Here is a 14,366-nt window from a genome sequence, read left to right as displayed (position 1 = left end):
ATTATCCGGGAATATGTACCGTCCGAACAGCCCAATTTCGAAAAAAATTAAGTTTTAAATAGGGTATAAAGGCATTAGAATTGAGGTTTTTGTTGCGTAATTGTGTAGATCAGTATTTATAGACATCGAGTGTGAACAGCTCCGCTTAGAGCTCTTGCAGAGTTCAGTCTATATTTGCGTAGTCCTAAGCATGGAAGAAATTTCGCAACAAATCCAGCTTGCGGAAAGCAATGAAGAGCCGGGATCGCTTCTCTGGTTGCTTCCGGATGCTTTGCCCGCTTACATGAGCGACGTGGAGAAGCCATCGTGATGGCTTACAGTCACGTATGAAACAGGATATCGTATGAACTGGGAACGTGTCAAGGTTCTACTTTATTGGTTGCGCTTAGTGGGTGACTTGACAGGTTGAAGCTATATAAGCTGCGCCGTTTCAAATAAAATTCAATCGCGAGTCTGCGCTTGTGGTGTTCACTTCTGGTCCTCGTCGTTTTGTGTGCAAGACCCTTTCATTTATCTACTGTATACCTCTGACAGCACTACACTCCAAGAAACCACTATGTGCTAATTCTATTTATGTAACTATCCAACGCTTCAGAGGTGTGGGCTGGAAAAAGCAAGGCCCACATAGTGACAGAGCTGAAACCCCGAAATGTGGATTTCTGAAATGGGAGTGCAAGCACGATGTCTGGCAATGGCCTTAACTACACAACTACGGTAACTACTGCGACTATCTCCAGCTGCTGGACCAGGCAGGCCAATGGCCTTGGCGGTGCAAGCCGAAATCTAGAAACAACAAGGAGGGCATGTAACAGATTTATTTCTTCTCAAATACTAGGCAAATGTGCCAGGCACCTGTCGCAAGGTTTATATCTCTCTGCACTATCGCAAGCTGCCCCTGTAGGGGTATTACGACAGTGTTATATTATGCCATACACATCATGATAATACACTCACACAACAAACACACAAGACGCGAGAAATGGCCGCAGGCTCTCGAAGATTGCCTGGCAACGCAATAGAAGTTAATCATCTGGCGTCAGACAGGGGAGACAAAAAAAAATGGGAGCAAAATGGTGAAACAAATAATAGTGGCTCTGTAAAGGTAGACCCCTGTCATCGACTCGTGTGGTTTTGTACTTTCGTTGACGTCAACGCATGCCGTACGGGGGCACGAAACAATACAGCGTGGCCATCACAACAGGTGTGGTGGCCCCTTTTGCTGAGGCTTTGAAAAATGTGGAAGGAGCAGCAGTTAATACGACTAACTGAACAAGTTAACCGATATGGTGTGCTGACACTGACCACAACATGCTGCAGCCAGAGGTGAAAAGATGTCAAGCGCAAGCTTGGTCCAGGTTATGAGCAGCTGTCAGTCGTCCGCCACAGTTTCAGAGGCACCACTGTTTACATCCAACAGGACTGCCGAAATTCCCGGCATACATTAGAGGTTCCGCTACTTCTTAGTGCCCAGCGCCGCGTTCGGCAGAGAAGCAACTGCACTGTTCCAAAGCAGGGAGGACGAGTAAACAAAGACAAAAGACATTTTTGTACACGTAAGCTGCTGACTTCGCCACTCGTTAAAAACTGGCTTCATAACTACAAGTGATCGAGAGACGTTATAGGAACGAGGAACAGCCTTGTCCAGCAGTGTTTCTCAACAAGTGCTTGGTAAGCCTTGACCATGTATGGTGCTCCATAGTGCAACAAAGGGCTGTGACTGACGCTGCAATAAGCGTCACACGCGTGGTGCAGTATCAAAGCCAGACAGCTCAGCAGCACACTGTTCCAACTCATAGTAAAGGTCACGATTGTTCACGTACAGAGTGTAATGCCTCTCCACAAATGCCTTGTGCACGGGGAACAAAGGTGCACTCGATGAGCATTCTTTCACCGCCGCCAGCGAGACCTTAGCACCAAAGCCAACGTAACGTGTGTGTGCCGCCAAAGCACTTCACACCTCTTTCTAGGATGGGCGCCGCACCGTACAGCAACATATACGCACCAGATATGCAAATGGGTTATTCACAGATGAATGCCTATGAGTAGAGAAATGACGTGGTAGCTATCCACTGCAGCAGTTTCCCTGGTAACCAGCATGTGTAAGGAAGGGGGTGAATGGTATTCAACACATGGTCGACTTGTGCGAATATTACGATGACGCTGAATATTCAGCCGAACTATGAAACTCTGATGTTCGACGTGATGCATACATTAAGGCATTCAAAATCGGGGTGCCTACATCACAAATGAATGAAGTTGCTAGATATTTGCTTTCAGTGGTTTTGTAATCATTATCGCGATCCTTGCACTAACGAGGCAAACATTTTAATGTGTTTCAAGTTCTCGGGTTTCAATTTTTGGGGCTGGGTTCAAACGATTGTTCATTTTTTCATTCTCATGCAGAAACAGCATTGCATATTTAAAATGCAACACTTCACCTTTCTGTGAATGGCGCGCACCATACGCTAATGAAATTCACATCAGATTTTTCATGCCCTGTGAACAAGAGGGCTCTTATTTCAGAGATAAAATGCTTTTGCATGTCTTGGAAATATATGCTTCTGATAATGTCAGCCTTATTCTCTAGAAATAAAAAAGTTTGTCCCTTTAAACACACACAAAAAAAGATAAAAAATAAAAGTTATCTGCACATGCCTACAACCTGGTGCCTAAAATAGTGCCTTCAACAGAAGACTCTGGAGAATGTGCTTCCAGTACAAAAATTTAACACAAGAGGCTTCAGGAACCTTTGTATTTCAAAAAAAAAAAAAAAGGAAAAAGACATTCCTACAAGCTTAATTCACCACAAAGGGCGGGACTGCTGCAATGTAAAGGGCGAGGTTTGTCAAAAACTCTGTGAAGCAAAATATATTGCACAATCACGATGAACACTGCGGAAAGTTAACCATGCCGAAGAATGAAACACGTTGTTATGCACAAACTCTGTGCCTGTACATTACCAAACGGAAGGGAAGAAAAAAAAAAAGTTTTTGTACAAAATGTTGTCCTCATAGCTTGTGACATTATTAACTGCGCAGTTTATAGAGAAACAAGCCCAGAAACAAGAAACGTAGGCTATGCCTCGGTTTGGCACAAATAAAAAGCTAATCCAGACTCCAGTGAGCCAGAGAAAGTGACCATCAGCATTCACACGTTCATCGTACAAACAACGGCATTACTAAATTCACATATCAAAGCTGAAATTCAAAGGCAAAAAGGACCCATCGGCCCATGACAGAATTTGGACATCTGGCTCGAAAATGCAAAGTAAAAGAAACATTGAATACCAGGCAGAAAAAACAAAGGCAGCAAATGTGGCACGCAATAATGATCAAAAAAGAATTTTTTCCTTGCCCATTCTGACGCCTGTATCACGTGTCACCAAAACAAACTTTTTTTCAATTCTGAGGTGAGGATAACGATAATGAGCCGACAGATAATACTAAAGAGTTGCTTTCCTTTCTTCAGCATAAGCCAAAACCTTCTTTGTCCCTGAATAGACTATGGTAGCAAAGAAAAAAAAAAAGATGTCTTTACCGAATCGCACATCTCAAGGCCGCGTTTCCGTCATCACTGTCCTGAGAGGCAAGTTCGTAACATAAAAAAGCACTCCCGCTCATGACTAGAGTCTCGCATGTAGAGAATCGCGCCCTGTACAATGTCCCCTGAGTGTGTTAAAACCAGGCTATCTGCGAGGGGCAGGCGACAAAAAAAAAAGAAAAAGCGCGAAGAAGAATCCAGAGCAAAAATGCAACAAGGCAAGTCAAGGGCAGGCCTCCCTCCGGGCCTCTCTGGTGGTGTCGGCGCCTCAGCAACCGGCGCAACAATTAACACCTTCACACACACAGCAGAGCCTGCCAAAAGCACAAGCTGCCAGCAGTACTTATATTCCTCGTGCCTCACACAAGTCACACTGAGCAGTCCACCTGTGAGGACGACGACCCCGGTTTGACACCCGGAACGAAACCCACGGTCGCTGGTGTCCTCGAACCGACAGCGGCCACCGTTGTGGGCAGCATGACGTATCCGTTTGTCTTTGCCGCCGATACAGGCGGTGTTAGCGACCCACTGTCGTCCATGTCCACCTCACTGTCCGCCAGCGCAGAACGTCCCCAGTCAAAAGCAGCCGTGTGTGTCACATAGTCACCAGCTGCGCCATGAGCAGCGTCACCAGGAGACGTGGAGGGTAGGGGAACATAGCCGTTGGACGTGATTCGCGGCTCGCTTGAGAGGTCCAGCGGAGGTGGCTTTGCGGGCACTACCGTTGCAGCCACATAGCCAGGTGTCGGTAGCTGTCCTGCAAGGATGTGTGGTGGCGAGTGCAGAGCTTCTGCCACTTCGTCCGCACCGGGCCCAGAGGCACTTGAAAAAGAGAAGTCCTCGAGAGACGCATTGTTGCTGTTGTTGTCGTCGCCCACAATGGCCACATCGTCCGAAGAAGAGTCGGCATCGCGGGGACTACTTTCTTCCTCCTCGGCGGCGGCCACCGATGCCAGAGGTGGCGGGGGGACCTGGTGAACCCCGATTACGTCCTGGAGGGGCACGTATCCTGATGATCCCTGGGACCTGGTCAACGGCTTGGGTGGCTGGATACTAAACTTGGAGTAGCCCTGTCCAGACTGTGGCTCGACTGCCGGCTGCGGCTTCATGGCTTGCCCCACAGTGACATATCCACTGGGCGGAGACTTTGGGAAGAACGGCCCAGGCGGCGAGCTCTTAAGGTGAGGCAGGAATCTTGGCTGCTCCAGAGCCAAGCCAACAGTAACATCCCTACTGGCGAATGCTAGAGGGACCATGCCACTAGCACTGGGCTGCTGTCGAAGCGCAAGCTGAGAGTATGGTAGTGGCGGGGGACCATCGCGAAACCTTCTGCTTTCAGGAGAAGACCGGCATGCCGTCGCATACGGGGCTGCCGATATTTCCTCAGTGCTCCTCGCCAACCCAAACTTGCTGTAAGGCGGAATGGGCTCCACCGGTTGTGGCACGTTTTCCGGCCCCTCGAACAACGACGGCTCGCTTGTGGCCTGAGACTGACTTTGCAGCAGCGGAGCTTGTGTATCAGGGGAAGCTACTCCAAGCTTGCTGTACGTTGGTTCTGACAATGCGTCCGACGAGGGAATCGTGACTGGAGGCGTAACTTCGGCATCGAGTCCAGAGTCCTGGCTTTCCCGGACCCGGTCCTCGTCGAGCTTGGGAAGGTTGGGTCGGCAGCGGGCGAGTGGAGTGTGGCTGCCGCCGAGGAGAAGGCAGTCAGGGGAGGGCGGTGCGGCCGGGTCACTTTCGGCACCGGAGTCACACGACGAATTCGCACCCGTGCGTGCTGTGCTGGCAGACACGACACTGTCCTGGCCGTTGGAGCTGCCGCCGCTGCTGTCACCGCTGGGGTTGCGGCCAAAGGTGTCGGTGCGCCGCGTCTTTTTGTACAGCAACTGAAACAAGAAGAGATGCCGCCCTCTGTGAGCAACGCAGTTCAACCGAGAGCAATAAAAGACAATGATTTATGCACCAGGACGTCAGGAACAGGCTTGTCTAATCTAGCAACTGCCTTGTCTGAGAATATGGTCTTACCAATCGTGGCTGTTTTTCTTTTTGAAGCAGAGAGATGCAGACCACCGCCGCGACCTAGGCATGCAAAAGATTTTGGTGGAACAATTCTCTCCCTATCACTAGTACACCAATTTTGAACAATTTGCTCACTGCTCTATTTCATATTCTTGACAAATAAGTATGTGCACCAAGTATCAAAGAATGGAGCACACAAGGAATTTCTAAGCTGGATAGGCACCAAAGCGGGAGTCCCACCTATTTCAAACTCAACATTTTTCTCCATTTTGTTGCTTTAATGAAATATGTTGAACAGGAATCGACAACTATAAATGTGGGTAGCTTCAAATATTATGAAAAAAAAATAAAGTATTAGATGGCACCACAGTTTTTTTTTGTGTGTGTGAGAAGGGTCAGCGGCTGTCATGGCTGTATTTCATTCAGTGGCCTTTTCGACGTCACAATTCCTGAGTTTTGCTCAAGAGTAGCTTCGCAGTTAGACCAAGAATATTTGCACATTTCAAGCCTTTCTTTCTTGCAGCAGCTTTAAAACTGAAATCCTGGAAAGACTGAGCCAGTTTCAGTTCACAAACTTCCCTGCAATCCTACATAAAATTTACTTTGCATTAGATTTGACTCCCCAGATTCCCTGTTCAACAGAAAATTCGTCGAATGGAAAATAACTCCCTTTTGACACCCCAGGTTCCCCGTTCTCAACAGAACATTCGCCGAATGGAACATTATTCTCTTTCGACTCCCAAGATTCCCTGTTCAAGAAAAAATTAGCCGAATGGAACGTCACTCTCTTTGCTAACGAGCTGCAGTTATGAAAGAAGACGAACAAGCTTAAACTGATCTCCCTCTGCGATAAAATGAGGTGCGTACCTCGTCTGTGGACGAACTGCTGCCCTGAGAATGCCCGGAGTCGTGGCGCTTCTTAGGGCCAGCGCTGTCAGCGGCGGAAAAGCAGCCCATGCGGCCGTAGGCAATGTGGGGACTGCGGTTGGTTTCGCCTGCCTTCCCCGCAGAGACGGCGTTTTTGCTGTTCTTATAGCTGTGCATCTGGTTCTGAGAAACAAAACACATGCCCACAATATAGCCACGTGCATTTCGCACTTCATGCGTACACATCCGATACAGAAAAGCCTTCACGAAAGCAAAAGACAGGTAGCCGCAGATACCATTGGCTGAGAGAAACACAGAACATGTGAAATGCAATAATATTATAAGTTAGAAATTAAATGCAAGCACTGTCAATTAACACTTCCAAGCGCTGGTATCTGTGCAATGTAAGCACAGTGTTCTCGCCGTAGACTAAGATTTCCACGTTCTTTTGTTCAGGTCGCTACGGTCTTGCTCATGTTTCACTGCACGCTTACAGTGTGTCTCATTAAGGAGGCAACCCTTATACAGTTAAAAGAGTGTATACACAATTTTTTTGGTATTGTGCCTTTCCTCTTCTTTGAAATCGGTGAGTTAAAGGGCAAGTCTACCGCCGGAGACGGGTGTAACAATACTGGCACACTCTGGTAGATCTTGCCGCTTGGTGATAGTATCGAGGGAGGAACTCGCGGTTTAACCAGAAAGTTATATTATTAAATTGAGCAGGAAAGTCAGGTTTTGGTAGGTGGTGGTGACACACTGTATACTTGTGCTGCTATCAATATGTCATCTATTTGGAGCGTCTGAAGTAAATATACTATGTTTTATGACTATGCTACAGTGCCATAGAGACAAGATTTGTGTTCATATCGCCTTTTTTTTTCTTTTTCAAGAAGTTATATCTACTTTTATTCCCTAATCTTGCTCGACTTGTTTTTAAAATGCATTCGAAACAGAAAAACCACACAACCAAAGACAGCACCATACTTGTAGTAGCGCTGCTAACGCAAAAATGATTGTACCTCCGGTAGATGTCTCCGGGCTTGTATATTAATTTATTCATTCAATTCCCTTTCAAGCTATTTCGGTAATCTGAAATATATTAAAAAAAAAAAAAAAACTGTGCATCTTAGTTACATTCTGCACACAATTTAAGCTCTATGAACACAGCGTAGTTCATAGAGCTGCATAGCGTTACTACACTAACCATGTGTCATGTCCATGATGCCAGTGTTTGCAGACATGGACTAACAGTGAGAAAACGAGACAAATTATAGTTTTAAATGGTTATGCCATGTTTCTCAGCTCCACAGCCGGGTATTCGTTAATTCGGTGATGGACCTTTCCAAAGAAGCAAGACAACAAAAGTAGTTGTGGTTTAGCTCTGATTAACCCTAGATGAATTGCCAAAGTAACGGCGAAAGCTTCTTTTGCCTGCCACATTATTCCCCTATCACTCTGTCAGTGTAAGGTGCTACATTAATGGGGACACGCAAAGCTCATCCTTTAAGGGTATGATGTGAGAGCGGTAGCTACCAGCCCATATATAAAGTCACACTTCAAACAAGCCGTATTGAAGTGCCTGAGGGGTAACGAGAATGCAAATGGTTCTGGCGGGCTGATTCTGATAGCACCCTCCCTTATGAAAGCAGTGACCAGAGTTGGCACCTCCTGCCCCTTGCATAACGGTAACATGAATTCAAATGTTATGGTAGGCTCTTTTTTTTATAAGACCGTAGCTACACCTCTTCTCGGCATAGCTGCGGCCACCCGAAGTCTCGCTTTGGCTGTCATGGTATTCTTTCGCAATAAAATTGTTGAGAAAATTGGAAGACTGTCCTTTAAGACACTATTGGAAATAATGGCCCATAGCATGGAATTCATCAACACTGCCTAGATCATACCATTTTGACTTTTTTTTTTCATTAATGGAACACTGGATATCACCTTCAATATTACAGAAGTATACACACTTTATTTCTGGCTGTGTTTTATTCTTTGTAAGAATGCATAAGGGATAACTATACACAGATCACCACCCACTACTTGACCATGAGCACTAAATTTTAACAGCCGGGTAATGGCTATGAGTTAAAATCAAGTCGAGGACAATAAATGATGCTTTACCGTAGTGAGCGAATTACATGTTTTCGCTTTGATTTACGAATGCCTTGAACATCATTACAAAGCAGAATGCACTACTTGCTCATCGTTGACAGATAAAATATAGTACAGTCCAGTTATAACGATGCCATATGCAACAATATATCGCTTATAACGATCAAATTCTTGGGATTTATCAGTTTTCCCACTGCCCCTATGTAAAAATAAACTGGATTTTACAATCGATGGTCAGCAGTATATCAGACACAATGGTAGCTTTATCGCCACCCAGCAGATGTTTACTAAAAAATTTGTCTGAATGTTTGATTAAAAAATAAAATACTAAGAAGAGAATGTCACGAAAACTCGACATAAGCGGCGAAAACAGGCCGGCGTGGAGAAATCCGTGAGGAACATTGCATGGAGTTGGAAAATGAGCGCTATCATCATCACAATCGCTGCCTGTCGCTGCGCAATGTGTGCAGACATATGCATTCGCCAACCGACATTTCGGACGCCCAATTTTCCGGACTCGTCTAAAAATCCTTGCCATGGCACCACCATGCACTCCACAGGGTCAATGTATAACACCGACCAAAATTTTGGACGATTGAAATCTTTCCTGTTCGATTTTCCGGACTTTTTCTTTCGACTCAAGAGCTATCGAAAATGCAAACAACGCCAAGGCCATTTCGCTTTTCTGGCCGCTGCCAATTTGGTTTTCTGCAGCCTCAAACCCACATGTCATATTATCCGCTGATCACGCCATCAAAACCTCGCATACTCAGTATAGCCACAATAGCACGCTCCGCTTGCCGCACCGTCCCGCCAGTGCCAGCTCTGCCGTGCTGCTGCCGTGCTGCTGTAGTGAGTTGTGCTGTACGACGTCCCTACTACAGTCCATGGACCAAGGCGTTATCCGGACACTCAAGCACCTCTGTCGATCACGCGTGCTCAGTCGCATGGTGTTATGCGTGGACAGCAGCAAAACCTACAGTGCCAACTTGTTGCCTGCACTTGGCATGCTTTCCAATGCATGGAAGGCGGTGATCGAGGACACAGTGCTAAATTTCTTCCGCCACGCAGGTTTCGCGATCAGAGATGAAGTGCTGTCGTCATCCGATGATAGCGCCAGTGAATCCCATCAGCCGTCTTGATCTGCTAACCTCATGACCTCATCAAGCACTTGCGCGCTGCAGGAGCTGTTCCCATGGAAGTGACGCTAGAGCAGTTAGCTAACGCTGACAGCGAGATCGAGCTCTGCGCTGAACTCCGCCATTATCCGCCAGGTTCTTGAAAGTGACAACTTGGGCTCAGACAGTGAGGAGCCAGAAGCTGCGCTGCCAACTAGCGGTGAACTAACCCGAGCTCTGATGGTGCATTCGGTTGTCTACAGTGAGAACGTCACCCTTGCAGACGTGCAAGCAGACTTACTTGTACGGCAACGTAGTGCTCCGCAGGGGCATATTAGAGAGTTTTAGAATAGCGGAGTTTGGGGCGCCGAAATGCACATGCGCAGAATGAAAGCCATGCTTGGGGTCTTAAGTTAATGCTTGGGACGGCAAAAAAAAATAGCAGTAGCACTTGCACTACTGCCCTGCCCGCTTCTTATTCGTTGCTCGTCCGTAACAATAACGTTCGCCTCAAGCCGGCGTTGATCACTTGGGTTGCGGCAACATGGTGGCGTCCAGCCAAGCGGCGGCCGCTTGCCTTAGCACACATTCGTCATTACCGCTCCATGGTGTCACGTGTTCACGGCAAACGAAAGGCGCACAAAGCTTGTGACGCATCAAATTTTCTGATTGCTTCCAGATTTACTGAGCTGTTAGGCTTAGCGAGTTTGCCTCGTATCGTTGCCATGGAGACCTGACGTCAGAAAGCGCGGAGAGTTCAAATGAGGGTTCCCGGCTCAGCCTGGATCGGCTATTGGCTGATTTCGTCTAGTCTGACAAAAAACAATTTTAACCGGTAGTTTTGAGAGTTTTGTACAATAAGAGCACATTCTAATTAATAAATTAGCGTTACTGGCATTTATATATTTAAATGCTTTTTCACGGTTTACAGTCGGTGTGCTACAATTGAACGCAAGCCCGGCTAAACTGCATCGTGAAAACCACTATTCTAAAATTCGCCGGTCGGCTCGTACGCTGCACCATGGCACGCTATATTCTTGGGGGCCCGGCAGTCGCACTGATTACTGTCAATTTTCCTCACATCTTAAAAACCTGCATTTCAGGTCAGCACATGCAATTGAACCACGTATCATGATGAGCATCCACTAGGGCACAAATACATAACGAGGTAATCACATGCGCCTCATATGTTTGCTGTTTTCATAGGTCACAAAGAAGTTCAACAGTTACAGTTATTGAAGTATGCGAAAAACATTTTTATATAATATTACCATCATAATCATAATCAGGCGGATTATATCCACTGCAAGGTGAAGGCCTCTTCCATTTTCTCCAATTAGCCCGGTCGTATGCTAGCTGCCTCCACTTGACCCCTGCAAGCTTCTTAACCTCATCTGCCCCTCTGACTTTCTGCCACCCCATGCTACGCTTTCCTTCCCTTGGAACCTAGTTTGTTACCCTAAGCAGCCATCGACGGTTATTCTATCTGCATCCGCTTTTCAATATACACGAAGTCGATTTCAAACTAAAGTTTTTTCTATTCACACAGTTTTAACATCTGTGCAAGGGGCCAAGATATCGGAAGTGCAACTCTGGAACTAAACACATTGACTTACCGCCTCCGAGGAGTCCAGTCCGTCCGGAAGCTGAATCTTGATTTCTTTGATCATGTCCACTTTCTTCTTCATCCTGCACCGGGTCAGAGATGAATGACGTTAACACCAATTCCCTCATTCGACCAGATAGAGTCTTCAAAATCTAACAAATGAGAATAGGTTTAAAAAAGAAGAAGAAAAAAAAAAAAAAAGAATGGACAAGAAGACGTGCAAAACAACGCTATAAATGCGATAATGCAGAACAAAGGTACACCCATAGATACGCAAAGAATGTCAGAATCCCCCATTTAAAGTAATTAGTGGCACGTGGCTCAAATAAAGTTTTTTTTTTTCTTCTAGAATTCTCATTTTTAGAGTTTTGAAAAATTCCAGGAAGCTGAATTCGGCAATTTAATCTGTTTCGATTAAAACGTTCTTCAACAGCCGCTATCCTCCACTTCTAACAGTAAGAAATCCTCGGGCCGTAATGCCCTAGCTGATACCGCAGTTCAATCAATCCCCCAGTGTTGAAAAAGCTGATGAGGGCTCAATTTACACCAGGCAGAGAATGCTAGCAAAACACCTGTCATTAAAAGCTTTCCTCCAAAAGCACCACATATCAAGACAGCCCAAACTAGGCTTAGGGAGCTGCCCATCAAACCTTTTCTTTCTTAATGTCTTTTGAGAAAGTTTAGCAATAACACTTCTTCCCTCGCATTTTTCCTTTCTGATCTTCTTCCTTTACTTTTGGAAAAGTTTTGCCATTAAGACTTTTCTCCTCAAATCCTTTATCCAATGCATCACCCACAAATACTTGACAGAACTGCACCATAGGCAGGTTTACGGAATCAAGTGATAATCGAATAAGGCAGTAACTAGAATGAACAGGCCCATACATGGCATACAGGCAACAGTGGTAATGCATGCAGATAAAAATTTTCGGAAAGCGTCACCATCGTGCCAGCAGGTAGAGCACGAAGACGAGAGCACTGCAGCCCACGGCTCCTCCGACAGTGAAACCGATCACGAAACCAATGGCCAGTTCTGAAAAACAAGGTAGATGGAAACGCATGCTTAGTTACAGCGCTGCAAGCATCGGAAGTGGTCATGAAAGCCACACCAAATATCAAACAGTGCAACTCTACAGTAACTAGGGATGCTCCTTTTTTGTCTTTTAAATTTTAGCTGCACTCATTTTGAGGTATAAAGAGGAAAGGTCGTAAGTCGTGCCACAATTCTACACTGACAATATCTGTACTGCGGGACACAAAAGCAATCTCTGTTCCAAGAGTGCCACGACAGCACAAAAGATTTTGTGTACGAATCATTCAACAAAACTGTCCCATGCAGAGCACATAACTCGGAGTGAGTTTCCAGTGACAACAGAACATCCAGCAGGACTCTGGGGCAATGTTACGGATAACGAGCATGATGGAGGCAAAAGTGTAACGTGGACACACGCACCGGACTCCTTTAAGGCGCACTGGGCGGGACTGTCCTCGGTGAACTTCCCTTCAGAAGAGGCACGAACGACGGCCCGGTAGACCGTATTCGCTTTCAGCCCGGAGAGCGCCACTTCCTCGGCATCAGGGTCTGTCTCATTGTACACTCTGCAGGTCTTGGGGTCATATTTACTTGACATGCAACCTGCCGGAAAGGATGGAGGGGAGGGGGACAAAGAAGAGTGTTTGCGTGACGTCCACAAAGACCACAAAGCAGCAGGGGCCCTTGAGATGAACAGGTCACCCCTAGTGAAGCAACCGTCACCGACGAACAACCCAGCCTTACCAGCGGTGTCGTGCAGCGCTGTCTTCTGATATGTTGGCAGCACAGCGCACACTTCGATCTCGTAGCTCTGTATGTACGACTTCAGAGCACTGCACTCGAGCTGCCAGCGCAACGCCAACTCGCCATCCGTGTTCTTTAGCATCCATACTTGCGTGATTTTCTCCAGCTCTGGGAGAAGACAGAAGAAAAAAAAAATGGAAAAAAACGTTGGATCATGACAGAAACAAACATTAAAACGTGCACAGTCATGAAAAACCTCGAAAGTTGTGTCCTGTCCCCCTATCCAACCCCTCCCTTTTTTGTATGCTGAACAGTGTTGAATTTTCTTTGAGTTCACTGTCCTAATTTTCTTCTCTCCTTCATTGGAATACACACTTGTTCTCACTGCCAAATCATCCACGTTAGTTATGGACAACACACACACATGCAAGGAGACAATTATTGCTCATTAGTGGGAGTGACATTTTATCGTTCAACATCCCACAGCCATCCGGGGAACAAACTAACAGACAGTCAGTACACTCACCTTTAGAGAAAGGAATAACACATGTCGTCCAGTCCATTTCCGACGCCTTGTCTGCAGTCTGCGCGGCCACGGCAAACTGGTACACATTGCCCGCATCGAGGTTCAGCGTCAAAGAGGACGTGTTCAGTGGTAGTTTCTTCCACTCGAGTGACTGATTGCAGCTGTAAGAGCGCGGCAGCATCCGTGGGCACCAGAACACCGTGTAGCTGGTTAGTCCCGGGGAGTCCTTTTCTTCGCCGCCGTACCCTTTCTCTGCCGATGGTGATGTCGAAGAACCCGAGATAGATGGCTCAGCAGCGGATAACGATTGCCACGACACCTCGTAAGTGCCCAATCCAAGTGCAAACACCCGGATTTCCTGTGGCTTGCTGAGCACTGCAAAACGCACACCAGGAAGCTCGGTTCAACCGTTCCATGGTTCTGTCATTTGCACGCCAGTCGTAGATACAAAAAAGCTGTTGCATTGTAATACGCTACACAAGTCAAAGACGCAAATGGGTTGCTGCTGCATCTGCAGAAGCAATACCGACTCCATGTTACGATCCGCTGATGAAGGTTGCTGGACTGTAAATCTGAGTGCTGCGTTACACAGCCACCGTATAAGGGAACCACCATGCCCAGTCAGCACTAAATGTTGACCCAATATTGCATAATGTTCGCAATCCACTGGCCCTATGTAGGGCCAGATGTACCAACACAGTTCCGGCACTGATCCCATGATTTGCACTGCCTGTGTAAGGGAACGAGGTAAGCCTATGTCCTCTGAAAGCTAGAGGACCGAAGCGCACGGTGATA

At 46.6% G+C, this 14,366-nt stretch overlaps 1 protein-coding gene across 4 annotated transcripts in view; it reads right to left on the bottom strand.

The window, feature by feature from the left end:
• Positions 1-797: 797 nt before the first annotated feature.
• Positions 798-14,366, bottom strand: part of LOC146182138 (uncharacterized) — a 184,537-nt gene continuing 170,968 nt past the window's right edge. For 3 of the 4 annotated variants that reach the window (XM_084577145.1, XM_084577146.1, XM_084577147.1), the window contains 7 exons: positions 13,572-13,946; positions 13,046-13,213; positions 12,722-12,904; positions 12,211-12,301; positions 11,279-11,351; positions 6,430-6,612; positions 798-5,429 (listed from right to left, as the gene is read on the bottom strand). In XM_084577145.1, coding sequence (XP_084433271.1) covers positions 3,909-5,429; positions 6,430-6,612; positions 11,279-11,351; positions 12,211-12,301; positions 12,722-12,904; positions 13,046-13,213; positions 13,572-13,946 — 2,594 coding nt within the window. In that variant the 3' untranslated portion in view covers positions 798-3,908. The remainder of the gene's footprint in view (positions 5,430-6,429; positions 6,613-11,278; positions 11,352-12,210; positions 12,302-12,721; positions 12,905-13,045; positions 13,214-13,571; positions 13,947-14,366) is intronic. The other variant, XM_084577148.1, reaches the window with a different exon arrangement.

This window comes from Amblyomma maculatum, chromosome 8 (genome assembly GCF_055883805.1).
Source record: "Amblyomma maculatum isolate TAMU_Amacu chromosome 8, ASM5588380v1, whole genome shotgun sequence".
Lineage (NCBI taxonomy): Eukaryota > Metazoa > Arthropoda > Arachnida > Ixodida > Ixodidae > Amblyomma > Amblyomma maculatum.
Note: the sequence above shows the minus strand (reverse complement) of the source record. Positions and strands in the feature narration are given on the sequence as shown.